We start from the raw sequence: 27,315 nt of genomic DNA, 5'->3' as shown, positions 1-27,315 counted from the left end.
GCTGAGGAGGTGGAAGGAAAAGGAAGCTTCGGGCGTTTTAATAAAGTCTGTCATTTATTTCCACCTGTCCGCTCCTTCATGGGTTGGGGAGGGTGGGAGGCCGGAGGCCCAGGGGAAGCAGATCAAGATGAACATTTGATCTGCAGGGACCCCAGGCCCAGCCTGCAGCCATTCTGGTAGATTCGGCTTTGGGCCTGGGATCTTAGTGTCTCAGGCCTGAGGGAGAGGAGCTGAGAAGGGCCCTCAGACCGCCCCACCTCCCCTCCTCAGGCCCCCAGTTCCTAGGCTTGCCCAGACACAAGCAAGGTCTCAGGAGGGACCCACGCGGATGTGAGGGTTCATGAGCGGGTCCAGGTTGGGGTCACTGTCAGCTGCAGCCCGGCCCAGGCGAGACATGAGGACAAGGAGGGCCAAGAAGCCCAGCAGCCCCAGCAGCAGCAGCAGCCCCGCCCGCTGGAGCAGGGTCAGCGGCCGCTTACGAGACCCGGCCCGGCTCCTGGGGGGATGAGGGGAAAGTCAGATCAGGCCCCCAGTCCCTGGTGGCCCCACAGCCTGGCGAGGAGCCCTCATCACGACACTCGTCTTCTGGCCCCCGCACCACCACCAAGCCTCATTTCCTCAAGTGAGCCATGGGGACGAACATCCCTGGCCCTGGCCACTACAAGGGTGACCGTGCAGCTTAAACCAGCTGAGGCACCGACTGTTCTGGAAACCGGAATGTGTCAGGCATGGGGACAGTTACAAAGATCGGTGGTGGCAAAGCAGGAAGGGGCCTCAAAGAGCCCGAGTCGAAACCTCGTATGTAGCAGCTGAGGAATAGCAGACAAGGCGGGCTGTCTGCCCTGGAGACGGCAGACCCAGGACTTCTATTGCCAAGCAGAGGCCTCTCTATTCAGCCCCAACACCGGGGACCAATGTTACCCAGGACAAGCCTCTTTTGTCATGAAATTGTCGTGCCCGGAGACTCTGGCTCTCACTTCCCTTCCTCCCCCTTCCTGGCATCCTGCCCCACCTGACCCTGTGTACCTGAGCAGCTGGGCCAGCCAGCCCAGGGCAGGACGGCGACGGTACTTGTCATCGTCGTAATCCCCGTGGAGGCCTGGTGTCCGGTCATCGTCCCGCGTGTCATACACCTTCCTCGGGGCTGAGGCTGCAGGGGCAGAGCCATTAGCATCCACCGGCTCAGGGAAACTGGCCCACAGCAGGGGGAGTGGGGACGGCAGGCGATCCTTGCCTTTCTCGGCCTGACAGTAAATCTCAGAATCGTAGAGTGGTAACGTCTGTGCTTAGAGTGAGGAAAGGTCCCTCCAGGTGGGTCTCTGGACCCGAGCTCCCTTCACATGAACAACCCCACCCCTCTTCTATCCTCCTCTGGCCTAGACAATCCCCTGGCTCACCATGAGTCATGTGCTCGGAACCGCCCATGTGGATCACCGTGTGTTGCTCAGGCTGGCTTGGGGAAGCGGGGGGCCGGGGGGCTTGGTTGTAGTAGGCTGGGGCAGCAGAAGCACTGGTTCTCTCTTCTTGTTCAGAGGTACCATTGGCTGTGGCAGGAAGAGAGCCGTCAGCAGAGCAGGGAGGCAAGGGCCCCAACAGCAGGTGGAGACTGCCACTCACCATTAAAGCTGGACCAGTCAGAGAAGTCGGAGGTGTTGAGGGGCTCAGGCTCCGGGCTCACCACCTCATCAATCTGAAGGAAGGAACCTGTGTCACCAGCCTGCCCAGTGCTATCCCCACCCACCCATCTGGCCCAGGTGGGAACCTAGACAGACAGAGGGACTCTCACCAGAGGAAGGCCCAATCCTGCCCGGGCCCAGTTGACTGTGGCCAGCTTCTCTCTCAGCGCGGAGGCCACGGGGCCAGCCAGGTTAGTTGGGGGGAAGATGGGGCCACTGCAGCTGGGGCACTGGTAGCCAGCAGGCGCTGTATTTTGGGGCAGCTGGGCAGCACGTTCATTGAGGCAGGCCCAGTGGAAGAGATCTTAGGGCCCATGAAATAGCAGAGGCGAGTCATGAGGAAGAAGAAACTTTGTACCCCTAGCCCAGCAACAGCCCCCAGCCCATTGCAGGAACATACGCACACATACATAGAAGCCCAGGGCCACCTCCTTCCCATACTCGCCCCAGGTCCATTTCGTCAGTGTGCCCTCAGCCCTACTGGCTACCACCATCTGACTGAATCAAAGCAGATGCTACACAGCCTACTAGGAAGTGGGGATGGGTGGAAAGATGATGCCATAAGCTCCTTGATTAGCTAACAGCTAATCAAGAACAATTTCAGAAGAGCTTCCTATATGCCTATACACCTCCATGGGCACACATACCTGTGTTTATATACACATAACCAAACGTGTGCCATCCCTGCATCTATCTTACAGGCACACTGACTCTCACACATACACATCTACACACTCACTTGTGTGCTAACACTCAAGCACCCTCACCCACACACTCTCCTGCAACCCCACGATACACCTGTATTCTTATGTTCACATGCAACATTTACCCATTCACTCACCCACAAGTACTAATGAACCCACTAACACTTATGTAAACACACAAAGCACATTGAATTCATGCACGTATACCCATGCACTCACACTAAGAAACACCTACGTGGAGCTCACTCTTTTGCACTAGCTCCTCCAAAAAATGGAGCTAAGGCTCTTACACAAAGGCAAGGTCATGACACATGTCTGCTGACTGCTTTTAGCTGACTCTACTATGGGAAACTCGCTTCCTCTCTGTTTAATGTTGGAATCAGTAGTGGATCCTGAATGTCTGAAAGGCCCATGCCAGTCTGGCCAGCTCACAGCCTCAACCACGCCCCAAGTTTGACTGCCTCTTGCTCAACCCTTGAGATTGGAAGGAAGAAACTAGAAACTTTCATTTTTAAGGAGACATTGAGGCCTACAAAGGAAAAACGACTTGCCTGAGCTTACAGAGCAGGTTAAGTAACGCAGCAGGATTAGAATCTGGGGCTCCAGCCTTCACGGCTTAGGGGGGTCTCACTGTCCTGCTGCTTAGGGAGGGCTAGGAAACTAGTCACCAAGCCGGGCCTATCCGGATCCCCCCAAGGTGCCCAGGCCTCACCATAGCAGACAAGGCGGGTCGTCTCCCGAGTGGCCAGGGGTATGTTGCACAGGCGGCAATTGGGGTTGTAGTCGCTATCTTGGAGCCACTGCAGGTAAGACTGTACGATGCACTGGAGTGGGAGAGAGAGGTCACAACTGGAGCTGGGCTCCACAGCCCAGATCCCTAAGGCCCAACTGCCTCTTTATCTCTCATCACAGAGGAGACTTATCCTTTCGTTTGTTCAATCAATAAACATTTATTGAGCACATACTGTGTGCCAGACTCTGTCTTAAGAGCATATAGCAGTGAACAAAATAAACCAAGGCCTTGCCCTCGTGGAGCTTCCATTCTAGCGCCAAGCCCTTCATGGATTTGGAGGATGCCAATACCACTTGCCCTCCCAGTGCCCTGCTCAGCCGCTCCCCTGAAGGCCCCACCTTGGCGTGATTGGCTACCAGGCAGTGCTCGCAGACGTTGACCCGGTGTTCGAAGCAGAACAAGTTGGTCACCTTCCTCTTGGGGCACTTGCAAAGCCCCATGGTCGACCCTGGGGAAGAGGCCTGAGTTGGTAGGGAGCTAGGTTCTGGTGGCCGCTACGCACTCACCAGCCCAGTTCATTTCCACTTTTAACTCCCCTAGACACTCTCACATTCGCCGGAGCCCCAACTTCCTGCCCACCGCCCCTCTTCATTCCGGACCACGCTCCCGGCATAAACCCCGCCCCCGAAGACCACTCATTCCTCCTGGACCCCGCCCCCGGCCAGGCCCCTCCATCAGCGTCTCTCCGATACCACCGGCCCCGCCCCCAGGGGCCCCTCCTGAGTCCCACCCCTCCAAGCCCCGCCCCCACTTTCTCCACAGACCCCCCTCTCCGTGTTACTGAGCCACTCGGGCACGGGTCCCGACAGGCCCGAGCGCTGATCCCACACGCGGAAGGACAGACACCGCGCTCCGCGGGCCTCCAGCTCAGCTCTTTCCAGTTCGGGCCGCTCCTATTATGCCTCGGCTGCCACGTCTCTTCCGGGTGCGGCGCGTGCTGATGACGCCAGCGCGCCACCGGCCCCACCCCGCGGACGGTAGATTTGAGACGCGTGAGGAAGAGGCGACCCAAGTCCCGCGGCCCTCCCGCCTTACGTAATTTCCGCTTCCTCCTGGGTAGGGCGGGTAATCCGAACGTTTTTGCTTCAGAAAGGCCCTCGGGTTGGCGCGAGCCCGGGCGGCGGCGGCGGCGGCGGCAATCCAAACCAAGGCTAGACATGTCCGAGAGGCGAACGCGGTCTGGAGGGGCCTCTCAGCGCTCTGGTGAGGGGAGGGCGCGCGGGAGAGACGGGGCCGAGCTGTTTGAGGGCTGCAGTCCCATGAGGAAGGCCCTCCCCGTACCGCCTTACGATGGGTGACCCACGGCCCACCTTCCGCCCCGAGAAGGCTCCCCCAAAGTGCCTCTTGGGGAACCTTTTCTCACTGTCTCCAGAACCTGTGTTCCAGACCTTGAGGTCTAGAGCCCTCCCCGACCTCCTAACTTTTTTCTCTTTCCAGGGCCAAACACCACATCTCCTCAGTCTCTGCGGAGGTCCCAGCGGAAGTCAGGCTCCGATCTCCCCAGCACCCTCCCTGACATCTGGCCGAAGGTGAGCCCGGGGTTCCTCAGTTCCTACCCTAGAAGTCTTTGGATTCATGTAGAGCTCATGGTCACCCCTCTTCTCCAGGCACCCCCGGTGGCTCCAGTCAAAAAGCCCATCGTCTTGAAGAAGATTGTGGCCCATAGTGTAAAGGTGAGGACGGAGAGAGAGCTTGTGGGTGGGGAACCACAATGAGGGGCCGGCTCTGTGATTAATAAGTGTTGTCTCCACAGGTCCCATCCATCCACTCGCCTCGAAGGAGCCCTAGGGTGAGTTCATTTTCATTTGCTTTGTTCAGTGAAATCCAGGACATTCTGGAGCTGGGACAGACTATGGTGGCCCACACTATTTGCTCAGGAAGCTGTTTTGCAGTATTTTGAAACAGTTTACCCTTGGACACCTGCAGGCTGTACACTTACTATTGCCAACCTTGCTTACTCCTTGTAGACTTAATATATTTAGCTCTTGATGGTGTGTTCAAGAGATGGTATGTTCTACCATTTTCCTTTAAACGTTAACTGTGTCCTAACTTTCTTTCTGCTCCATCTTGTCCTCGGTTTTTGTGGGGTTTTTTAACTTCATTTATTTAAGTGTGTTTTTCCAGGACCCATCAGCTCCAAGTCAAGTAGTTGTTTCAATCTAGTTGTGGAGGGCGCAGCTCACTGTGGCCCATGTAGGAATCGAACTGGCAACCTTGTTGTTAAGAGCACCGCGCTCTAACCAACTGGGCCAACCGACCGCCCTTTGTCCTCAGTTTTTATTTACGGTTGTTGTAAGATGAGTTATGTGTATGATGGCTTTGCGGTTTTAGCAGAAGTCAAGATGTTTCATTAAAATCTGTGCCTGAGGATATAATGAATGAGAAATGCCAACTGTTTTGAGGCGCTGATGGGGCTTACAGTCAAGTGGGAAGAAAGACACATGAACAGGTGATGACATAGTATGCTGAGGACTGCAACACAGAACTAGATGGTACGAAGGCACTTAACCCAGACCACGTGGCTCAGGGAACATTTCACAGAAGAAGAAACATTTAAAATGAGTCTCTAGTCTTTACAGACAAGTAGGAGTGTCTGTAAGGGAAGCTGTATTGGCAAAGATTCCACACACACATTCAAAAAACAAGGTTTGGGGAGCAGCAGCTTCCTTTCTTGGTATGTCTGCCGCAGACCTTGATAGAGGAGGGCGCGTGCTAAGCCAGAACAGAATAGATCCTGATGAGGCATGAAAGCTGTGTTTGAGACCTTGGGTTTCATCCTTGGCACTGTGGGCAGCTTTTGGAGAGTCTTAAGCAAGGTAGTGACTGAGTTAAACTTTGGTGTTCGAGAACGCTCCCTCTTGGGGGTGGGGGTGGAGGGAGCTGGGGGGAGAATGGGCTGGAAAAAGACTGCCAGGGGTTCTAAGACCAGGTAGGAAGACTTGACAGGAATCCTAAGGTGAGATGATGGGGGCCTAAAGTAAGGTAATGGCAAAGTGATGCTCCCCCCCCGGCTCACCACGTGACTGTCCTATCACACAGGACTCAGCTCAGTGGAGACCTCCTTCCAGAAGCCTTCCCTGACCACCCCTTCCCTGACCACCCCTTCCCTGACCTACCCCGTCACGGTCACATTTCTTAATGTAATTCCTAGGACTTATCAATGGCTGGGGGTAATTTGTTTGTTGTCTTTCTCTCCCCAGTAGGTGCCTTGAGGGCAGAGACTGCCACCTTCCCCATAGTAGTCAGTCATTCTTGTTGGTTGACTAATAAATTCATGAGACAGTAAACAGAAAGAGCTGTGACAACTTGGGTGACTGCTTGGCCATAGGGAATAAGGAAATAGTAGTCGGGTAACCCCCATGTTGTTCAGCATCCCTTTGACGAGACTCATGGGGCATATTCTCCAGAGCTTGCAGTCGTGTCTCTTTTTGATAACCAATGGACTTCCTTCTAGCTGACCACAGGAGTCATTGAATTTGTCTCATTTTCCCCTTGTTTGGGCTGCCAGACAGCCCAGTGCCAAGATTTGTGTACATTAATTGGGTTTTGTGTACATTAAGTTACTGAACACCTGCTGCACGCGGGGCTCTGCTGAAGACGGGGTACAGGCAGGGTCAGCCAGACAGATAACGACCCCTGCTCTCATGAAGCCCATATTCTGTTGGGGTGACAGTCAACCAATGGACAAGCCCAAACCAGAATGTGATGGTTGCTGTACAGGAGAGAGTTGTTCTGACAGAGAGTGACGAGCAGAGGTGAGGAGGGTCTGATCTAAACTCCACGGTAAGGGTCGGCCTCCCTAAGGAAGCAGCGTGTGAGCTGAGTGGAATCATAGGGGACAGTATGTGAACCTCCTAATCCACATGCCCTGTTCACAACCTTGCCAGGGCTCCCTGGGTCTCCCCTGACAGTGGCCTACAAAATGTCCTGGGATGCCCCTAATGACCTCTCATGCCCCGTCCTTAGTGCCTCTCCTTAACTTCCACTTGATTCAGGCACACGGGCCTGCTTGTTCCTAACGGGCACTTTCGCCCCAGGACTTCTGTACCTTCTATTCCTCTAGGTGACTCACTCCCCCACCTCCATCAGGTTGTAGCTCAAATGACACCTCGCCTGCGTTCACTTCCTTAAAATTCCAACACACCCCTGGTACTCTCTCCTGTTTGGTTTTTCCCCAAAACTAACATACTACATGGTTTCCCCTATTTATTATCTCTTCCTCCACTAGAATGGAAGCTCCATGGAGACGGGTTTTCTCTGCTTTATTCCCTGTTGTACGCCCAGCGCCTGGAGCAGGCAGGTGACCAATAAGCTCTTACTACTGATTTGATGGACATTTCAGGAAAGTCGTTGCCAACTGTGACAAATGGACCACAGAGAGCAAGGGGGAAGCAGGAAGAGCAGTTAGGAGGTTATTGAACTGGTCTAGACGGCAGGTAATGTGGCCTTGCATCAGTTAGAGGTGACGAGCTGTCGGTCATGTTTTGGAGACAGCTGGCAGCATCAGCAGGTGGTGGCAACGTCTTGTGTCACAGAAGACTCCTCAGAAGCAAGAACCGATTGTCCTTTTCTTTCCCTCCCCACATCTGTCCCAGGATCTGACTTGTTGCCTAACCTGTCTCCTCTTTTCCTTTTAAAAGTGTTTGTCCTGTGGCTCTTTCCTTCCAGCCTGCATCCCCTTGGGCCTTTCTGGAAGGAAGTGACACAGCTCAGTAACAGGGAGGTGCTCTCTCTTCTGTCCTGGTACAGATTGCATTTTTCTTGGAGAAAGAAAACCATCCTCCTGACAGGGAGCCTACCAGGGAGGACCTCTTCAAGACATGCAGTGTCCCCGTGACCCCCAACACCACTCCTGTGCTGTACAGCCCAAATGTGGGGTCCAACTGTGGGGAAGAGCTGGACACCAGAGCCCTAGAAATGTCTAAAAAAGTCAGGCGCTCCTACAGCCGGCTGGAGACCCTAGCCTGTGCTTCCACGTCCACCCCAGGCCGCCAGTCCTGCTTTGGCTTCCAGGGGCTACTGGCGGCAGAAGACCTGGCCGGAGTCTCGCCTTTGGGGTGTTCAAAGTTCACTGAGGTCCCCAGGGTCCCTGCGGTTCCCTGGGTCCCGGACACTACTCTCCCTGGAATCTCCCCACCAGTTGTGAAAGAGAAACGAAAGAAGAAGAAGGTGCCGGAGATCCTGGTGAGTGCTAGGCAGGGGCCTTCTGTCATCACGTGGACGCACTGGGCCGGGGCTCGGCTCTGGCAGTTTTGGGGAAAGGCAGCACCTGCAGGGTATGGGTAGAGATGCTCCAGCCAACATGACCTCTCCCCACTCACCTGCCCCCCATTTTTCTTCCCCCAGAAATCGGAGCTGGATGAGTGGGCCGCGGCCATGAATGCTGAGTTTGAAGCTGCTGAGCAGTTTGATCTCCTGGTTGAATGAGATGAAACGGGGGGAACCTGGCCAGACCTCCCCCTCTTCTCCCTGTACATATCCCCTTCTTCCTGAGGAAAGGACACTTGGGGTCCTCTTTCCTGGCCTTGTTACCTATGCATGTGCGTTGTTGGCACGTGAGGCCTGTTCTATGAGAGTCTTAAGCAAGGTGGTGACTGAGTTAAACTTGGGTCAATGGCAGCAGCTGTTTCGGCTTCAAGGAATGCGGTCCCCCAGCCCAACTACACGCTAGTATGCTGTTTCTAGTCAGTGACACGCCCCTCCCCCCCATCTTCCCTACCTGCCAGAGTGGCCTGGCCAGAGGAGGTTACAGGGCTGGGGACTGGGTGGGAGCATCTCACTCGGGGCGGGGGCGGGGGGGGCGGGGAATGGGACGGCTCTGACCAGCCCCAACAGAAACAGGTGCCACGGGCCACGGCAGCCTCAAGCCTTCTGTCCCAGGTTGCTCTCTGCTGGTGGCTTGATCCAATCCATGTAACGTGGCTTGGGTTTCCTTATTCTGTAGATGGTCCAGGAGAGAGTTCGTGGATTGGGGAAAGACTGAGGAAGTAACTGGATACTCAGCCAGTAGAGTCAGGTTTTGAAGGAGGGTGGGAACCTTTGGTTGGGTGTCAGACCGTAAGTGTTGACTCCATAGAAGCTGTTTTATTGGTCTGTGTTCTGCTGTTGAGATGTTTGGTTAAATGACAGGCTGGTGGCTGCGTGGGCAAAAGGTGCATTTTGGGGTGCAGTGCCAGATGCCATAGGCTCCAGCCTCCACAGAACCTGAGGCTCAGAGCGTTTGGACTGGACACCACAAGGCCAGGAAGGGGCCCATGGCAAGAGGCACCCCCTCTTGTCATCCACACCTGTTTTCCTACAAAATAAAGCAGAGTCAACTCAGCTCTAGAACAAAAACTTACAGGTTGAACAGTCCTATCCCACTAGCGTTTTGCACCTACACTTGTGAAGTTCTAGGAAGCTTTTCTCAGGGGCCAGAAAGGGGCAGGGGGCGATAGCAGTTTTAACCTGTAGCTCTCCTAGTGTTCTCTCACATGAGGGCACTGCCTGGGGCAGATGCTAGGAGTTGAGTTGCGGGAGGGCGTTGTTTCACTGTCTCCAGGGAACCCCACTCCCCCACCCCGTTTCTCTTCTCAATGCTGGTAAAAGGTGTGCTTGCAAAGGTTGCCCAACCACAATGTCCACCACATCCCAGAACCTCTTGACGTGTACAGGTTTGTGGACGTAGAGGCAAAGGAGTGTGGGGGGCTGGCGGAGGACAGGACGGCAGGGAAGATGAGTGCCTGCTTGGTCAGGGTACTGGAAACAGCGCTGCGTGCTGGGTGCTAATTAAACTCTTTGCAAGGCCTGTGAGTCCCAGCTTCCCTGCTCAGCACTTCTCGCTTTGTCAGACCCTGCAAGCAAGCCCCTTTGCCAGGGAGGGCCAGGTGGGCTTGAGCTAGACCATGTCCAAGGGATTTCTGCCCCCGCTGGCTGGCACAGAACTGGGAAGTGTGTCAGTCTGGCAGAAGAGTCAGGAGCAGCCCGATGATGAGCTGATGGCATCGCTGCAAACCTCTCACTGTCCCTGAAAAACTAAGAATGTGGGATTTAAGGGAAAATTGGGGTTTCTCTTCTAAATTAAAAAAAACACGTGATTGAAGAATTTTTGTCTGTCTATGCACGGTTTCTTTTACTGGGGCAAAGGCAGAGCTGAGGGTAAGCGGCCCAGGAAGCCAAGCCTTCTTTGGGCTTGTCACAGGGTTGTCCCTTTGTACTGCCAGCCAGGCCTCCAGTAGCCCTGTGGTAGATCACTGCCCCTGCTCCCCATGACTTTCTGTCGAGTTGCTCACACCTGCTCCTCCGAAGGCAGGGCTGTGTAGAATGTTCGAAAGTTGCTCTCTGCTTCCATGTTATTGTCCTCGCTCTGTTTACTGCTCAGCCACAACTAACTAGTGACTCCGTAATGCCCAATGCTAGAGACTCAGACCTCTGCAGCCTGGGCCAAAAGCACCCTTTTGGGGGTCATGACAGTGCTGCCCCTCTTTCTTGGCTTCCGCTGAAATGTCAGAACACACAGGTTCAGCCTTGGACCCGCTTTCCAATCTGATTGCTCCCCCTGGACAACCCCAGGCTCTCTGGGCCACCTTACGGCCAGTCTTTCCCCTGAGCCTCAAACAAGAATCTAGAACTGTCTTCTTGAACTGTCTCTCCACTCAGAAGTCATCTTGAACTCAGCTCAACCTCCATCTTGCTTCTTCCTATGCACCCTACACCATTGGCATCACCACGAGCTGACTCGCCTACAAGCCACGACCCTGGGGTCATCTGCAGCTCCAGCCTCTCCCACACCCCATCCCTCGGCCACGGGACAGCTGTCCTGGCCTAGTGGGTCTCCTTCCCTTTAGTCTCTCATCACTCCAAATGGTTCCCACTACGACCAGAATGAATTTCCTGAGAAAATGTGGTTTCTCTTCTGCTTAAAGCCCTTCAACACAATTGCATTTCTGCGTGTAATACCCACAAGAATTGAAAGCAGAGGCTTGAAGTACTTGTACAGTCACATTTAGCAGCATGATTCACCATGGCCCACAGGTGGAAGCAACATCAGTGTTCATCAATGGATGACTGGATAAACAAAATGCAGTGTGTACACACAATTGAATATTACTCTGCCTGCAAAAGGAATGAAATTCTGACACTTGCTACAACATGGACGAACCTTGAAAACATGATGCTAAGTGTAATGAGCCAGCAATAAAAGGACAAATACACGAGTTAGGTACCTAAGATAGTCAAACTCAGAAATAGGAAGTCAAATGATGGTGATTGCCAGGGGCTGGGGGAGGGGAATGGAGAGTTATATTTAATGAGAATTTCCACTTGGGAAGATGAAAAAGTGATGGAGATGGATGGTGGTGATGACTGCGTAGCATTTAATGTGAATGCTTAATGCTACTGAACTGTACACTCAAAATGGTCAGTTTGATGTTACGTATTTTGCCATAAAAAATGCAAACCACAAAACCCTTTGGTGACTTCCCGTTGTCAGTGTAGTGGTATGATGATGGTTCCTGGGTTTGGGCTGCCCAGCACCTCAGCCTCTACAAGTGGGCTGGCTGTACGCCCCCACTTCCCTCCATGCGCGTGAAGACACTTGCTCTCCCTGATCCCAGAAACCAGGACTTGAGAATCTGACCTGAATTCAGCCAATCAGATTCTGCACCTGAAGCGAGAACCAAAAAGAGGGAAGAAAAATTGAGGATTCAGCGAGGGGGTGGCCCTGTGTGTCCAGTGGCCCTGGGCCTCCATTGTCCTGTGTGGAGAGGGCAGGTCACTACAGTTGGCTCCTGCAGCAGGGCCCTGGGTGTTCCTGGCAGCCAGCGTCCCACACTTCCTGCCCTTTAAATCTGTTCCTATGAGTTGTGCGACTCCCCAATATCCTTCCAATAAACTACTTTTCTGCTCAAATTAGCCAGCGTGGTTTTCTATTGTGCAACCCAGAGACCTGCTGGTCCAGACTCCTTGGCAGAGCTTGTGAGAACTCGGTGAGAACGGTGGCCACGACTCCGGTCTTAAGGCCCGTAGGACCACCGCAGGTCCTGAGATGCTACAAGGTCCGTGCCTCTGAGCGTTTGCTTACTGCTCTCTGCCTTGCCTGCTCTTCCCCATTTCTGTATCACCTGGTGAGTCTTGCATCCATTAGGTCTGGCTCAAGCGTCAGCTCTGCTCGCCTTTGTGACCTGCCGCTCCCCTCCGCAGCGGGAGCATGAGGAGTAAGAGCATAGATGCTGGAGTCCAACAGAGTTTGGATCCTGGCACTGCCAGTTTCTAGCTGTATGACCCCAGGCATGTTAATCAGCCTCTCTTGTGCTTCCGTTTTCTTATCTGTAAAATGGGAACAATAATCGTACTTACCTCAGTGTTTTGGTGAGAGTGTGATAAAATAATACAAGTGAAGTGCTTAGTACAGAAGTGTTCAATGCACAATAGTTATTTTCAGGTAGAACTGACCACTCCTTTCTTATTCCCTGATCCCTGCACAGACCTCCATCATCGTACCTTTAACCTTGAGTCTGTGTGGTGCACACACGTTTCTACCGTAGTCTGAGCTCCCTGAGGGTGGAAACGGGCTTGCTTCTGTCCCGCCAGCATCCAGGGACATTGTGGAGGACATAACGTGGTTTCCCTCCAGCCCAGTCAGGCTGCGCCCTTCTGAAGTTAGGCTAAAGCTGGCAACCCTAACGGAGGGATCTGGTTGGCTGGACAGAGTTGGTGGTGGAGGCTCTCCAGGCTGGAGGTCGCCCCAAGAAAACCGAATGAGGCTGGAAAGGGGAGGCCAGCGGGATGGTGGACATGGCTCACCCATCAGGCTTCTGTCTCCCGCAGTCTCCCCAGGGCAGACGAACCGTCCACTCTAAGCCCATCAAGAAGCCAGTGGTGCCGCCTATTAAGGAGCAGAAGCCGGAAGACCCTCAGGTCTCTGGAGAGCCAGGCACAGAGGTGACAGGCAGGGGTGGCAAGAGGGTTGGAAAAATTCTTCCCCTGCCTGGGTGGAGATCTAAAATCGCAGCCATCACTCCAGGGTGTGGGAGGACCCTGGCTCTTGGGCTGCCAGCCTCAAGCCACCTCAGTCACCATGACACCTTCTCTGCCAAAGCCACCCTCTTCAGAGCCAAAGCTGGACCTGCAACCAGAACCCACGGCCAAGTTCCTGTTTACACTCCTGAACGTGACAGAGCCCCCCGAGCCCAAAGACCCCGAAGAGTAAGGCTATGTGGTGAGGGGGAGGGAGGCTAAAGGTGCATCTCCCCTCTTCCCCCTCCATTAACATGCAGAGCTGGGCCAGGACTCAGCCCTGGGGTGGGCAGAGGGGCCCAGCAGGACTGAAGGAGCCTGTGAGCCCACTCTGCCCAGCTCATCTTCCCCCAGCCTCTTGACCCTCTGGGCCAACCCTCACTGCACACCTGCCCTAGGGACTTGGAGATCCAGGAGAGCCGGTTCCTGGATAAGGGAGACTGGGGCGCCCAGCAGACCTCGAAGGAAATCAGCCATCTGCAGAATGCTTGCATGCGGTGAGGGGCCAGGGCAGGTGGGGGACAGGGCTTTCCCCACAGAGGGCAGTGCCTGGGGCTTGACAGCTGTGGGTTTGCCCCTTCACTTGGCCTTCTTCCTTCCCTCCTTCCCTTGCCTTCTTCTCCCTGTTCTAGTCCTGACGACCTCCTGGCTGGCCAGCGGGTCCCTTCCCTCCCAAGCATCAGTGTCCTTCTAGTATGCGAGCAGGACCTGTCCCACAAGTATGGGGCCACCGCTCTTTCCCGTCAATTGTGTGCCCACATGCCTGGTTATTGGGCAATCTGTAAGGCTGCCTATTAGGGACCCCTCACTTTTCATTGTTCAAGAACTTGCAGGGTAGTTTGGTCTGGGGGCGGGGTATGTTCTCTGCATGTCAGGCTCTGGAGCTTGGGTTGGCACAGTCCCATGGCCACTTGCCAGGATCGTATTGAAACCGGAGGCCGAGTCCAGGCTTATGCTGCCTGCACCGTTCAACCAATAGACTGACACAGGAATTGCACTGTAGAATAAGCGTTTATTATCAGAGCATTGGTGGTCTGGGAAGGCGGGTTAACACCTCCAAAAACTACTTTTACATTCTCAGACCAGCTTAGGGGATTTAAGGGAAAATCTGGGCGTTCCTCCAGAGGCTACGTGACAGTTCTGCCGGGGTCTGTTCTGCTTCATGGAGTCTTCCCTCTGGCAGTGTGGTTCTCTGACATGGTTATCAACCCAGGAACAGTGATGGGAGTAGCCTGGAAAGAATACTAGGCCAGAAAGCTTGTGATCAGTAAGCGTGAGGGTGTTAATCCTAAGCTTCCGGTTCATTTTCTAAAGCAGGGAACTGGGATGGGACATTCCGAGCTAAGGGGGGTGATTTGTGGTTAAGCTCTAGGGCAGGGACATTGAAAGGGGTCTCAACAGGGCCCTGTTTCAATTCCCCACTGTCAAAGGCAAAGTCCATATGAGACTAGCTTGAGGTGAAATTAGTCGCTGTGATGTTGAAGGAAGACTCGAGCTTCTGGTGTCCCTCGGGCCTTTGGCAGCTGGCTAGCAATGGACCTAGAAACGGGGGTACATTGAATATGCAGCAAGACATAAGCCCTACAATTACAAACAAGAGGAAAATGAGAAACGTTTCCCTTAATCCGGCAAGGTTGGGGAGCCAAGAGGTGAGCCGGGAGAGATCAAGACCAAAGAACCTGTGGGGACAGAGCCAGGAGTGCAGTTTCCAGGCTCTCGGCCTCACATAGAAAGGTGCTGGCTCAGGTAGTAAATGGCCATCAACTGTGATTGGATGGCCATCAGCTGTGGCTAGTTGGCCGTCAGCTGTAACCAGTGAGCCATTGGCCACTAATATAACTGCCGTGGCGACGCTAGCAGCAAATGGGGGTCTAGCAAGAAGCTGGTAGCTGAGCTAGCAAGCGCGGATTGCGGTTAGCAAGTGAGGTTGGTTGGTTGGCAGAGAAGTGGAGTGTGGATTGTGGGTCGTGTGGCTCCTGCTTCCTGTGTCTCCAACCCAGCCGCCAGTGAGACCATAGTGGTACGACTCCCCTACCTATGGCTCCGTGGGTGTTCCTTTTTGGCCTCACCATATCCTGCGTTCTTATGTGGGGAGCGGGACCAGAGACCCTGCATAACACCCTGCATGACACCCGATTTTCAATGACGGCCTCTCTAACTTGTCCTCGTTCTTCCCCGAGAGCATGGATGGCCTGAGAGGTGGCATTCAGGGCCTTTACCGTAGAGCAGGCCATCCTGCTGATTTCTATGGTCAGGGCGATAGTCATGGCTGGCATCACAAAGAGAGACAGGGCTGTGTCTTAGGCTGGACCAAACAAGTGTAGCTCGCTATTGCAGTGAGGGCCTAAAGCAGTTTCTCTGTGATGTCTGATTGGGTGGGGTGTCTGTGGCATCAAAACGGTTAAGTCTTCCCAGGGAGCAAGGCCCTCCTTTACTATTGGTTGGCACCTAAGAATAGTTTTTCCACAGGTGAGGAACCACCCAGCGGGTAACTTAACATTATCCATTGGCATAAGTCACTGAGGTGATGGAGCGGCAGTTCAGGTCTGCGTCAGCTGTAAGGACAAAACAAGAGTGGGTACAACCAGTAAACATAACACAGCCCTCCGCTGGGGTCACCGCTGAGACCTCGAAGGAAAACATAGCTCAGTCCTTCCTGGTGACGACAGGACCCCAGTTATAGATGTCAGAGTGTGACAAGCTTGTCAATGGATTGGAACGTCGTGTGATTCCTAAGAGTCTCTAGTGCGGCACAAACTCCTGTTAAGCAGGAGGTGAAGGTCTGTTCTGCGTACGTCCCTCCTGAAAGGTAAAAATCAGAGATATTAAGTATAGACTTAGCCAGATAAACCCAGACATTTTCATTTTTTTCAAACGGTATTGGTTCCCCCAAGGAACATCCTAGGAGGACTGCCATGAGTACAAATATTTGAGGTCCCCTAGGGTGGGGATTTCCATGGTGCAGTATCTTTTCTCTTGTAGTTCTGTCTTCTTTATTCTGGAGTGGTGAATCCAGGGCCGATTCCCTCAAGTCTGACCGCCGAGTTCATGGTTAACACGTTGCGTACGGCGGGGTGTAAATCCCTCGTGAAGATTCTCGTGATCCGTACGCAACGTGTTAAATTCAGATGGAGCTTTGTCAGATTTGGACAGATTCAAGTAGTTGTAAAATTTCTGAGGCATGTTTTAATTTCTTTCTTCCCAGCCATAAGGAGGTCACGTTCTTCCCAAATAGCCTTATGCGCAGGTAATACCAGGAAAGCATATTTAGGGTCAGTGTTAATGCTGACTCGTTTTCCCTTGGCTAGTTCAAGTGCACAGGTTAGTGCAGTGAGTTCAGCCTTCTGGGTGGATGTACCTGCGGATAAAGGTCAGGCCTCTATCATTCGGTCCAGAGTAACCACTGCATACCCTGCTTTTCGTCTCCCGTTGTCGACGAAGCTACTTCCATCCACAACAATAGGCCAATCTGGGTCCTGGACCGGTTGGTCCTGTAGATCTGGCTGACTGGAACAGACTAATTCCACAATTTCTATACAATCGTGTATTAACAATTCATGGGGGAGGGGCAGCAGTGTTGCTGGATTTAGGACAGAGACGGTTTGGAGTTGGAGGTTCAGATTACTTAACAGGATGGTGTGGGGACAGAGTCCCAGAGAGTAGTTTCCAGGCTCTCAGCCTCATGTGGAAAGGTGCTGGCTCAGTTATTAGATGGCCATCTGCTGTGGCTGGGTGGCCATCAGCTGTTACCGGTTAGCCATTAGCCACTGATATAACTGCCATAGCTATGCTAGGGGGTTGGTTGGTTGGTTGGCAGAGAAGCAGACGGCGGATTGCGCATCGTGTGGTGCCTGCTTCCTGTGTCTCCAACCCAGCCGCCAGCGAGAATATAGTGCTATGAACCCCCCATCCATAGCTCCATGGGTGTTCCTTTTTGGCCTCGCCATATCCTGTGTTCTTACGCGGGGAGCGGGACCAGAGACCTCGCATGACAGATGGTTTGCTATTTGCCTTTCTGTCTGGCTGTCAACCATAATCAGCCCTTCTATTCAAGTAATGTCAATACCTGGTGTGGCACTAGTACAGTCATGTGCTACCCAAGAGAAAACTTTTCCACCTCTTGTGCCAGTTCACAGGTGGCAGCTACGGCCTGTAGGCAGCTAGGCCATCCCTGCACTGTGTTATCCAAGCTCTTAGAAGGGGAAGCTACTGGCTGCTGAGCAGTCCCAATCATCTGCGCTAACATTCCCAGGGCAAAGCCTTGTTTCTCGTGAACGTATAGGCGGAATGGCTTAGACACGTTGGGTACCCCAAGGGCAGGGGCAGAGCTTAAGTGTTCCTTTACCTTTTGGAAGGGAATTTGACATTCAGGAGTCCAATCAAGGGGCAATCTTTCCTCTCCTTTTAGGGCCTCATATAAGGGCTTGGCGATGAGGCTGAAATTAGGAATCCAAATCCTACAAAATCCAGCCATTCCTAAAAATCCCCATAACTGCCTCCTAGTTGTAGAAGTTTCAAGACCTGTTATTAAATCCTTCCGGTCTTTGAGGAGGCTTCTCTTCCTGGGCTCGAGAAGGAACCCTAGAAAGGTGACCCAGTTTTTACAGATCTGGGCCTTTTCCCGAGAGACCTTGTACCCTTATTCTGCCAGGTGGTTTAAAGTTTCTATAGTATTGTTTAAGCAACCTTGCTGGGAGTTATCGGTCATTACCAAGTCCTCTGCATATTGCAGAAGCACTCCTCTGGCTAGTTGCAGGGTCTGTAAGTCGTGCGCCAATGTTTCCCGGAGAGGATAGGGGAGTTCTTAAAGCCTTGTGGCAACACTGTCCAGCAATATCAGTCCTCACTTGTGAGTCCGGGTCTTGCCATTCAAAGGCAAACACCTCTTGGGACTGCGGGACCAGGGGTTACAGAAACAGGCACCCTTGAAATCCAGCGCGTTATATAGCACTGCGAAGTACCTGCCACTTCACAAGGTGTACAGTTTAGGCACCATCGGGTGAATGGCCTCCGTTATTTCATTAATTGCCCACAGATCCTGGACAAAGCGATTTTCCTGAGATTTGGGCTTTTGAACTGGCAGGATTGGGGTGTCATATGGTGACCAGCGGGGACAAATAAGGCCTAGATCCTTGAAGTTTTGAATTAAGGGTTGGATGCCTTTCAAGCGTTCCTTCTTAAGAGGGTACTGTCTTTTCCGGGGAGTTGATGCCCACCCCCTCCTTCAGTCTTATTTTGTATCAGTTCACTGTTCTTGGCCCTGCCCAGACGGAGGGATTGACCCTTAATATGAAAGGTTTCTGACCTGTCTTCCAGCACTGTGGTTGGGTCCTCTCCTTCCAGGACCATCTGGAGCCGATATGCATTTTCAATTGGTACCTGCAGGTGGAGCTGGTTCGCTTCAGGAGCAAAAGTGAAATTTGAGCACGTAATTTTAAGTGAAGTCCGGGCCCAGCCAGAGGTATGGGACAATCCGGCATGTATAGAAACTTACGTTGCAGATGTAAATCTCCTACTACACATGGTAATGGTTACAGAAAATGTTGCTGTTCTGGCTTGCTGGTCACCCCAGTAACCTGAGCAGTTTGTCCTGAAAGGCCAGTAATTTTCTCATTCAGAAGAGAGTATGTAGCGCCAGTATCAAGAAAATCTACTTTCCTGTTCCCCACTGTCAGTTGTACCCGAGGCTCCTCAGGGGTGATTGCTAAGGCCCGTTTGGGGAACAAAGGAGACCCTGGGCCCTGTCGTTCTTCCTCAGAAGCAGCCATCCTTTCAGCCATCAGGGCTACTGGTGCTTTGTCTTATTAAGGCATTCCTTCTTCCAATGTCCTTTCTCTTTGCAATAGGAGCACTGGTCTCGCCCCAATGGGGGACCCAAGCACCACCCATTCGTATTTTGTGACTCATATCCCTTTACCTGATTCAGAACAATGGTGGTGGCCTTAGCTTTTTGGCACTCACGGCTATTGTACACCCTGTAGGCGGTATCTACAAGCTGGGCATGTGGCGTGCTCATGACTCCATCTAACTTTTGGAGTTCATTCCAGTTGTCTGGGGTATTCGGGGAGACAAAACTCACACTGATCATACAAGAATTTTCAGCTGCTTGGGGATCAATATCAGTGTATCGCCCATAGGCTTGGTAAATTGTCTCCAAAACCTCTGTGGAGCCTCACCTGGTTTTTGTTGGCCCGCCTGCACCATGGTTAGGCTCTTTGGTTTTGCCCCCCTTTACGTAGCCCCTCTAGGAGACATGGCCGGGAATGTTCTCAACTGGACTGGTCATTCCTATCATTAGCGTCCCAGTCTGGCTCGAGAGGGATCGCCCCATGGTTTTGGGGTCCCATAGGGCCCTCCTGGCGCAGCCTCGCAGCTTCTTCCCTGGCCTTGCCTGTCACCAGCCTTCACTCATCTGCAGTCAGCAGCATGTGGAGCAGGGCTTGTACGTCTGCCCAGGTGGGCCGGTGGGTGGCAAACACCGAGGAGATCAGATCGGTCATCTTTTAGGGGTTATCTCCGTAAGAGGGGTTAAGATTCTTCCACTTCATTAAATCCGAGGTGGAAAAAGGAGTATGTGCCCAATAATATCCGGCGGGCTGTCCCCCAGGGCCAACTCCGACAGCTGGACACCTCAAAGGGTATTTCCCTGCCGTGGCTTGTTGGCTCCCCAGCCCGAGTGCAAATTGTGTACCTTGCGTGGTATGAGAGGGGGAGACCATCCCATCAGCCCTCCTACATTAGGCACCCCTGGTGGTGGGGGTCGGTTGGAGGTCCTGGGAATTGATTTCTAGTTACCAGGACATTGCGTTCCTCCTCATCCCTTAGTTCCCCTGGTCTGGAATCAGGGATTGGGTCAGCTGCTGGTTCCGGTGCCGAGGAGTCTGCCTCCAAACCATTAGCTTGTTTCCCTCTTTTCTAGCATCCACATTGTGCAAACTCATAACCATCTGTACATAAGGTATTTCATCCCATTTCTCAGACCTCTGACAGATCACCTCCAGTTGCAAAGTAGTATAATAATTCGATGAGCTATTGAGCAGCCAGCACGCTCCAGAATCTCATATATACATTGGCCAAGCAGTATTGCAATAGAACAATAATTTCTTTTTGGTCAACGGCTTATAGCCGTAGTCTTGCCAATGGCCTAATATTTTGCCCAATGGGCTCCTGCCCGGGATTGAAACCTTAGATCCTATGGTTGAGCTAGAAAAAATGTGGCTACACTTAACACACATTTACACACACACACAGACAGATCCAAGTATTCCATGGATTGGATAGACAACACCAGAAAAACCAAATTCAGATCCAAATACCAAAAACCTAACCTGGCGACGCATCAAATTAGGACGCTACATCATCTTATTCCATATACGTGGTCCGTCGACGATCAGACAATCGGTCAGTGGGCTAAAACCAAAAATCAAATGTGGCCCCAAGACCACCCAATGCCCAAAGGCCAAAACCAAGCTTGGTGTCTTTTACAGTGCCAACTACAAGCGTGCTTCCGAGACCAAAGCAAGCTTGCAACAAAAGCCCCTTACTGGTAGTGATATCATGCCTGGCTGGACATTGTAGTCTCACCTATTAGTGCCAATGGGTCAGTATGACCCCCAAATGGCCCTCAAAGAGGAAACCCAGATGGTGAGTGCAATATCCTCTGGCTGCATGCGTCAGGGCCACCCTACTTTCCGAACCAGTAATTAGAGGCAGGAAACAGAACAAACGCTTATTCTATCCCAACTGAGCAGAAAGGAGTCCATGACGGACAGGCCCCACCTTGGCGAGCAAAATCCCTCTGCAGCTGCTTCCAGAGGTCGGTCCTGTGTCACGGAATCCTCCCAGCCCCAGGCAGCCCCACAGCCAAAAGACTTACCGTAGGCGTCCCGAGGCGGGTCCTGGTGGAGTCGCCAGAAACTGAAACCGGAGGCCAACTGAGTCTGGGCTGGCGCTGCCTGCCGCCCAGCCAATGGACCAACACAGGAGTTGGGTCGTAGAATAAGCGTTTATTATCAGGACACTGGTGGTCTGAGAAGGCAGCGGGTTAACACCTCCAAGAACTGCCTTAACATTCCCAGACCAGCTTAGGGTATTTAAGGGAAAATCTGGACGTTCTTCCAGAGGCTACGTGACAGTTTGGGGTGGGGGGGGGTGGGGGGGTTCGATGTGGTCAACCCAGGAACAGTGATGGGAGTAGCCTGGAAAGGATGCTAGGCCAGAAAGCTTGTGATCAGTAAGCGTGAGGGTGTTAATCCTAAGTTTCCGGTTCATTTTCTAAAGCAGGGAACTGGGATGGGACATTCCGAGCTAAGGGGGGTGATTTATGGTTAAGCTCTAGGGCAGGGACATTGAGAGGGGTCTCAACGGGGCCCTGTTTCAAGATCACCTGGAGAGGTTTTGGGGTGGAGGTGGGGGCGTGTGATGCCGTTCTCTCAGGGCTGCACGTGGGCTCCCACAGCCATGGATGTGAGGGGTCCGCTCAGCTGACTCAGAGCATCAGGCAGGGCTAGTTCCACACAGGAGCCACCCAGAATCTTGTCACAGCCTCACTGCAGCCCACCCGGCTGGGGTGGCTAGCCCTATGCTGCCCCCTTCCAAGGGGGACCTCAGCAGCTTTCTAGCCCAGACTATGTGATGAAGCAGCCAGCCCTTCTCTGCGAAAGAGAAAAAGCACACTTCGTCTCCATCTGGGCCCTCTCCCCGCCTGAGGCTTTGTCCGGATAATGTGAGGTGCAAAAAATAACTCTTTTCCCACCTTCTAACTTCTAGCTGGCCTAATAATCAAATTAATATGAGACAGATTAACAGAAAGTGCCCAAAATTTATTACAGAGGTACTGGCACCATACGATATGAGACCCAAAGCCTCCTTGGGCACTCGAGATTTATATGCCATTTTGGACAAAGGAGAAGGGGTCAAGGGTCTGGGATTTCAAAGGAAGTGTAGGCTATTCACAGGTAGATGAAAAAGAGTGAACACAGGTAAACAAATTATTTCTGGGCCACCTAGAAACAGCGGGACACAGAGGAGGTCTAATGGACAGACTTGGCTAGATTTCTCCCTGCCTGCCACACTTAGTTCTCATGCTAAGGTGATTGATTCTCCTGTCCTTCAGGCAAGCAGGTTTTTCTATCTGAATTCCTTTAGGCAGGAAAGGGGGAGGGTCAAAGTTTCTTTCTGAGTCTTTTGTTTCTTCATAACCAGCTTAAAAATCAACATCCCAAAAGTCATATTTTGGGGTGGCAAATCTCTGACCCCCCTCAACAACAAGACTGGGTTCTAGGTGGAACCCTGGTCTCAGGTGGCTGTGCCAGGTCACACACAGCTCCTGTAGGATGCGTGGGTTGGGGGAGCTGCCTAGGACAAGAGCCTGGGGACTGAGGGGGACCCTCTTTTTCAACCCTAGGCTTCGGGAGTCACTGAGCACTATTCAAGCAGACAACCTGGCCCTGGGGAAGAAGCTGCAGAACCTGGTGAGACCCTCAGCCCAAGACCCCCTTCCTTTGCCTGCCTCCTCCCTACCTCCCAACTGAGCTCCCATGCTGGGGGGCCTCAGGCAGTCCTGCCCAGGTCAGCTACCCACATCCGGCCCCTGCAACCCTTTGTTCCAGCCCAACTCATTGTATAAGAGACTGAAGGAGGAAGTGAAGGCCTTCCAGCAGGAAGGGAAGGCCCTCCAAGAGGGAGCCCAGGCCATCTAGGAAATGACGTTGTCCCAGGTGCACAGACAACTCCACAGCGAGTGGTGAGGGAGAGCACACCTCACTCGAGCTCCCCTTGCCTGCTCAGCCCACAGCCTGACATTTCCCATGACCACAGAAACCAGCGTCAACCTGGGCGGGCCCCAAGGTCCAAGGCTGGAGGCCAGAGACCAGACACCTCCTCGGGAAGCCACTCCCACATGTCCTCTCCAGGTCCCAGCAATAAACTTCTCCGTAGCTGAGCCAAGGCTCCCCCTGTGTCTGTGGACCCTGGGAACCGGGTGGAGCAGGAGGCCACCAGCTTCAAATTGAGCTTGGTCCTTGGACTACCCTCGGACCCTCCCCACCTCCCAGGGTTCTCTGGTTTTGAGCTCCGCCCACCCCAGAGGAGGTTCCAGGGCTGGTTGGTATCAGCCTCAAGGTCAATGCCCTGTGATAAACACTGGGGCAGGACCAGAAGGGGGCCGCACCCCTTCCTGAGAGGAAGAAGGCACCATGTCCTGGTGACTTGGGCGAGGTCTCTTACCTTTGAAGGTTAAGTCCTGGGGGCATAGTGAGAGCTCCGCAAGGGCCCAACACCCTTCAGGCTGGAGATGCATCTGGAATTTGAATTCCCACCCCACCCTCCAGCCTGGGCCTCCTGGGGCCTTCCTTGAGATCTCACTCGCTTCACTAATAGGGCTCAGCCCCTCCCCACACCACCTGTGGGCCTCAGCGGTCCCCTTACCCTCAGGACTGGCTGCCTGAGCCCCCAGCCATGCTCACGATGTCCTGCCCACTGATAGGCCCTCGGGCTTGTGCCCACCAGCCACGCTGCCGCAGCCTAGTGCTGCTCAGCATCTGCCCAGCCCCAGGGAGTCTTTCTAGGTGTTCCCTATTCCTGGTGTAACAAGAAAGAGCAGGAGGGAGAGGAAGAGAGAATAGGTAGAATATTTAAAGACTTAGAAATAATTCCCCCAAACTAGACAAGGACCATGATTCAGTTATTTGTTTTTAATTTCCTTAATGAGGGAGACAACAGAGCTTACCAAATGACAAAGCCAGTTTAAATGACAGTACAAGAAACTGATACACAGATATAGTCAAGGGGGAAAAAAATGAAGGAATCCTGAAATAAGATTGCTAAATTAGATACAAAATTGGTCAGTATCCTATAGAGTCATATTTTTTTCAAAACCACATAACCCTAAGGGTGACAATTGTTACTGGGCAGAAATCTTCTAGTATGACATGGACTGTCACCATCTTTCTGCCTTATACTCCCTTGGGGAAGGCAGGGGACACCACCCAAGAGGATGGAAATTCAGGTTTGTGGCCTCACCTCAGACCTGGTCTGACTTGTACCAGACTTCACGGGATCAACTGATGGACAGGCTTGATTAGTGAAGGGCTGAGCTGAGCTCTGACTTAGCAGCCAATCTACCCATTTTCCTGAAGGGAATTATGCAATAGTGAGATTGAAGGAGGTCGTTGGACCAGCAGCTAAATGGTTGAATCAATTTAACCATTTCAGGACTTCTAGCAACAAGATAATCATCCGCTTGGTCCCATTGGAATCTGCTTCCTCTAAAAGCCTCCAGCATCCGCCTGGGAAAGCAAACTCCTGTGGCTACATTGATAACACTGCTCAGCTGCAGGAAATGGAGTCTGTCACAGAGCAGCCCCTCCAGTCGTTTCTAAACCACAGAAATTGCTGACAGATGCCCTAAATAATGCATCCCGACTCAGCCCAGCGGCTCGGTGCCCCACACTGCACTGCCCTGAGCTCACTCCTGCCGACACACGCCCCAACAGTAAGGCAGCCCAGTCAGCAAGGCCCTTTCAAGGGGCGGTCCCCCAGCAAAGCTGCGTGGGCCCCAGGGCGTTACCAGGTGTCTTAGTTCACACACTGCACACAGTTCCCTCAGAATGGCTGGGCCCAGATCTTCCAGGCCTCTCTGTCATGGAGACGTTGGGGCTGGGTGGCAAAGCGGCCCCCTGTGTCCCCGTGGGTCCATCTCTCTTAGGAGGTGTGGAGTGGGATGGGATGCCTCTCTCTTGCCTAGTGACAGAGGTGGTGTTGCTTCATTGATAAGACTGCAGGAGCTGCAGCCCTGCTGCCTACATTCGAAATCTCAGCTCCACCACATGCCAGCTTGTGTGACCCGACCAAGTAACCAGACATACTTCGTCACCTGTAAAATGGCGTTGATCACAGGTTTTGGGAGGACTGGTGATTTAGTGCGGGCTCGGAGAGCTGTCAGCACCGAGTGTGGGCGATTATTAGCCGAACCTCTAGTAGATCTACCCATGCCTCCGAGAGGCCCAGTGGAAGCAGGTTGGGGTACCTGTGCTCCCAGCAGGCTCCCCAGTCCTGCCCAGCCTAAAGGTCCTGCTCATCCTTCCTGAGAACGTGGTTGACCTCGCAGTGGCAGCGTCTCCCTCTGTGCCGTGGCGTCATCCTCGAGGAACATCCTGCTCCAAAGGTCTGTGAGATCCCACATCCCTGTCTGGTGAGGCTCCCACCCACGGCTCTCTCGTTTAGCTAAGCAATCCTGTTGGGGCTTATTCAGATGGGGTCTGTTTGTTTCTATGGGGTTCTTTTGTTCCCTGTGGTTGCCTTGGATACTCTTTAAATACCACACAGCTGGAGCACGAATGAATGCCTGCTGTGCTGGTTCAGGTCAGCTTCTCAGCCATTCCACAGATATTTGTCGAGTGCCTCCTATGTGCCAGGCAGTGTTCTGGGCTCTGAGAGTCAGTGGTGAATAAAACAAAGCTCCCTGTCCCTGTAGAACTTACATTCTAGGAGGGGAGATGAGAAATAATTGAACGCCAGATGGTGTTAGATGCAATGGAGAAAAATGAAGTGGGCGAGGGAAGGGAAAGCCTGAGGGAAGTGAAGGATGCAATGTAGATAGAGTGGCGGGAGAAGTGACATTGGAGCAAAGATGCGGAGGACCGGAGGGAGAAGCCCTGAGGATAGCTGGGGGGGGACAGCGGTCCAGGAAGCCAGAGCAGTGAGCTAGGAGACCGGGAGGAGAGGAGGTCGGGGACCTGAGGGGTTCTGTGGCCACTGGAGTAGCTTTGTTACTCCCAGTGACATGGGAGCTGTGGGGGCTGTGAGCAGAGTCATGACATGGCCTGACTTGTGTTTTACAAGATTGTCTGATGGCTGTGCTGAGCATGGACTGAAGGGGACAAGAATGGAATCAGAGAGACCAGCTAAGAAGCTCTCCTCCGAGGGAGAGAGGAGTTTTGAGCCAGGATGGAGTCCAGAGTTATTCTGAAGGCACAGCTAATGGGATTTACTGATAGACTTGAGGTAGAGTGTGAGAGAGAGAAGAGTAACGCGCAACTCTGAGATTTTTGGCCTGAGTGACTAGAAAATGGAGCTGCCATTAACTAAAGTGGAGCCTATGGGAGGAGGAAATTTTAGCAAAGTTTTGGGCATATTCAGTCTGAGCTGAATCACTAAGTGTGGCTGTAAAGTCGGCAGCTAGAAATACAGGACTAGAGTTCAGAGGATAGGTTCCTATGGGAGGCATATGTTTTCGGATTTTCAATCTGCATTTGGTAATTTGGATTAGTTTCCTATTGCTGTGTAACAAATGACTCCACAGCTTAGCATCTTAAAATCAGAAACATTTATTATCTTACCCAGTTTCTGTGGGTTACGAATTTGAAATGGTTTGGTTGTGTGGTCTGGCTCAGGCTCATGGTCTCTCAAGAGATGTAGTCAGGGTGTCAGCTGGGGCTGCAGTCTGAGGCTGGAGGACCCCCTTCCAAGGCGGCTCACCCCCATGGCTGCTGGGAGGCCTCATTTCCTTCTCTGTGGCCTGTCCACAGAGTTGCCTGAGTAACCTCATGACATGGCTTCTGGCAAGTGACCCAAAGGAGAGCCAGGCAGAAGTCTCAATGTCTTTTATGATCTAACTTTGGAAGCCACACTGTGTAATTTCCACAGTATCCTTTTGGGCGATCTTGGAGGCCGGCCACCACAGAATTTAAAGCCATGAGCCTAGGAAATGAGGTGACCCAAGGCCTGAGCCCTGGGCCACTCTGACCCTAAGAGGTCAGGAGAGGAAGAGGACCCAGCAAAGGAGACTGCAAAGGAGCAGCCACGAAGGGGGAGGGAAACAGGGCAATATGACAACCTGGAAACAAAGTGACCCAAGAGCTTAAGGAGGATGAAATGATAAGCTGTGACCAAGGCTGCTGCCAGGTCAAGAAGAGGGGACAGAACTGACCACTGGATTTGGCAACACGGAGCCAAGCAGACCTTTTCAAGAGCAGTTTTAGTGGAGTGGTGGGTAAAGCCTGAATTGGAGTGGCCTCGAGAATGGAGGAGAGGAATTGAAGATAAATGTGGATGACACTTCAGGAGTTTTATCATAAAAGGGGACAGGAAATTGGAACAGTTACTGGAGGAGCAAGTGGAACTGAGAGATTTTGAAAGATGGTGT

General features: G+C 52.8%; 2 protein-coding genes across 3 annotated transcripts; one reads left to right on the top strand and one right to left on the bottom strand.

Moving 5' to 3' along the window:
* Positions 1-31: 31 nt before the first annotated feature.
* Positions 32-4,122, bottom strand: ZFPL1 (zinc finger protein like 1). 2 transcript variants are annotated; one of them, XM_088789685.1, is made up of 8 exons: positions 3,940-4,122; positions 3,512-3,622; positions 3,093-3,204; positions 1,787-1,980; positions 1,618-1,690; positions 1,398-1,544; positions 1,027-1,150; positions 32-496 (listed from the first exon to the last, which is right to left on the bottom strand). In XM_088789685.1, the coding sequence occupies exons 2-8, from the start codon at positions 3,611-3,613 to the stop codon at positions 310-312; spliced, it is 939 nt and encodes a 312-aa protein (XP_088645811.1). In that variant the 5' UTR covers positions 3,614-3,622; positions 3,940-4,122; the 3' UTR covers positions 32-309. The 2 variants fall into 2 exon arrangements, with proteins under 2 accessions (XP_088645811.1, XP_019593492.1); XM_019737933.3 differs by lacking the exon at positions 3,940-4,122 and having other exon boundaries at positions 3,512-3,779.
* A 96-nt stretch (positions 4,123-4,218) lies between these two features.
* On the top strand, positions 4,219-10,259 carry CDCA5 (cell division cycle associated 5). The gene is made up of 6 exons (XM_019737837.3): positions 4,219-4,376; positions 4,611-4,702; positions 4,781-4,846; positions 4,927-4,962; positions 7,923-8,357; positions 8,520-10,259. Exons 1-6 carry the CDS (start codon positions 4,331-4,333, stop codon positions 8,598-8,600), a joined length of 756 nt encoding a protein of 251 aa, XP_019593396.2. The 5' UTR covers positions 4,219-4,330; the 3' UTR covers positions 8,601-10,259.
* The last annotated feature ends 17,056 nt before the right edge of the window (positions 10,260-27,315 follow it).

This window comes from Rhinolophus sinicus, chromosome 14, assembly GCF_057876585.1.
Source record: "Rhinolophus sinicus isolate RSI-liver-muscle chromosome 14, RSI-T2T, whole genome shotgun sequence".
NCBI lineage: Eukaryota > Metazoa > Chordata > Mammalia > Chiroptera > Rhinolophidae > Rhinolophus > Rhinolophus sinicus.
This window is presented reverse-complemented; position numbering and strand designations above follow the sequence as displayed.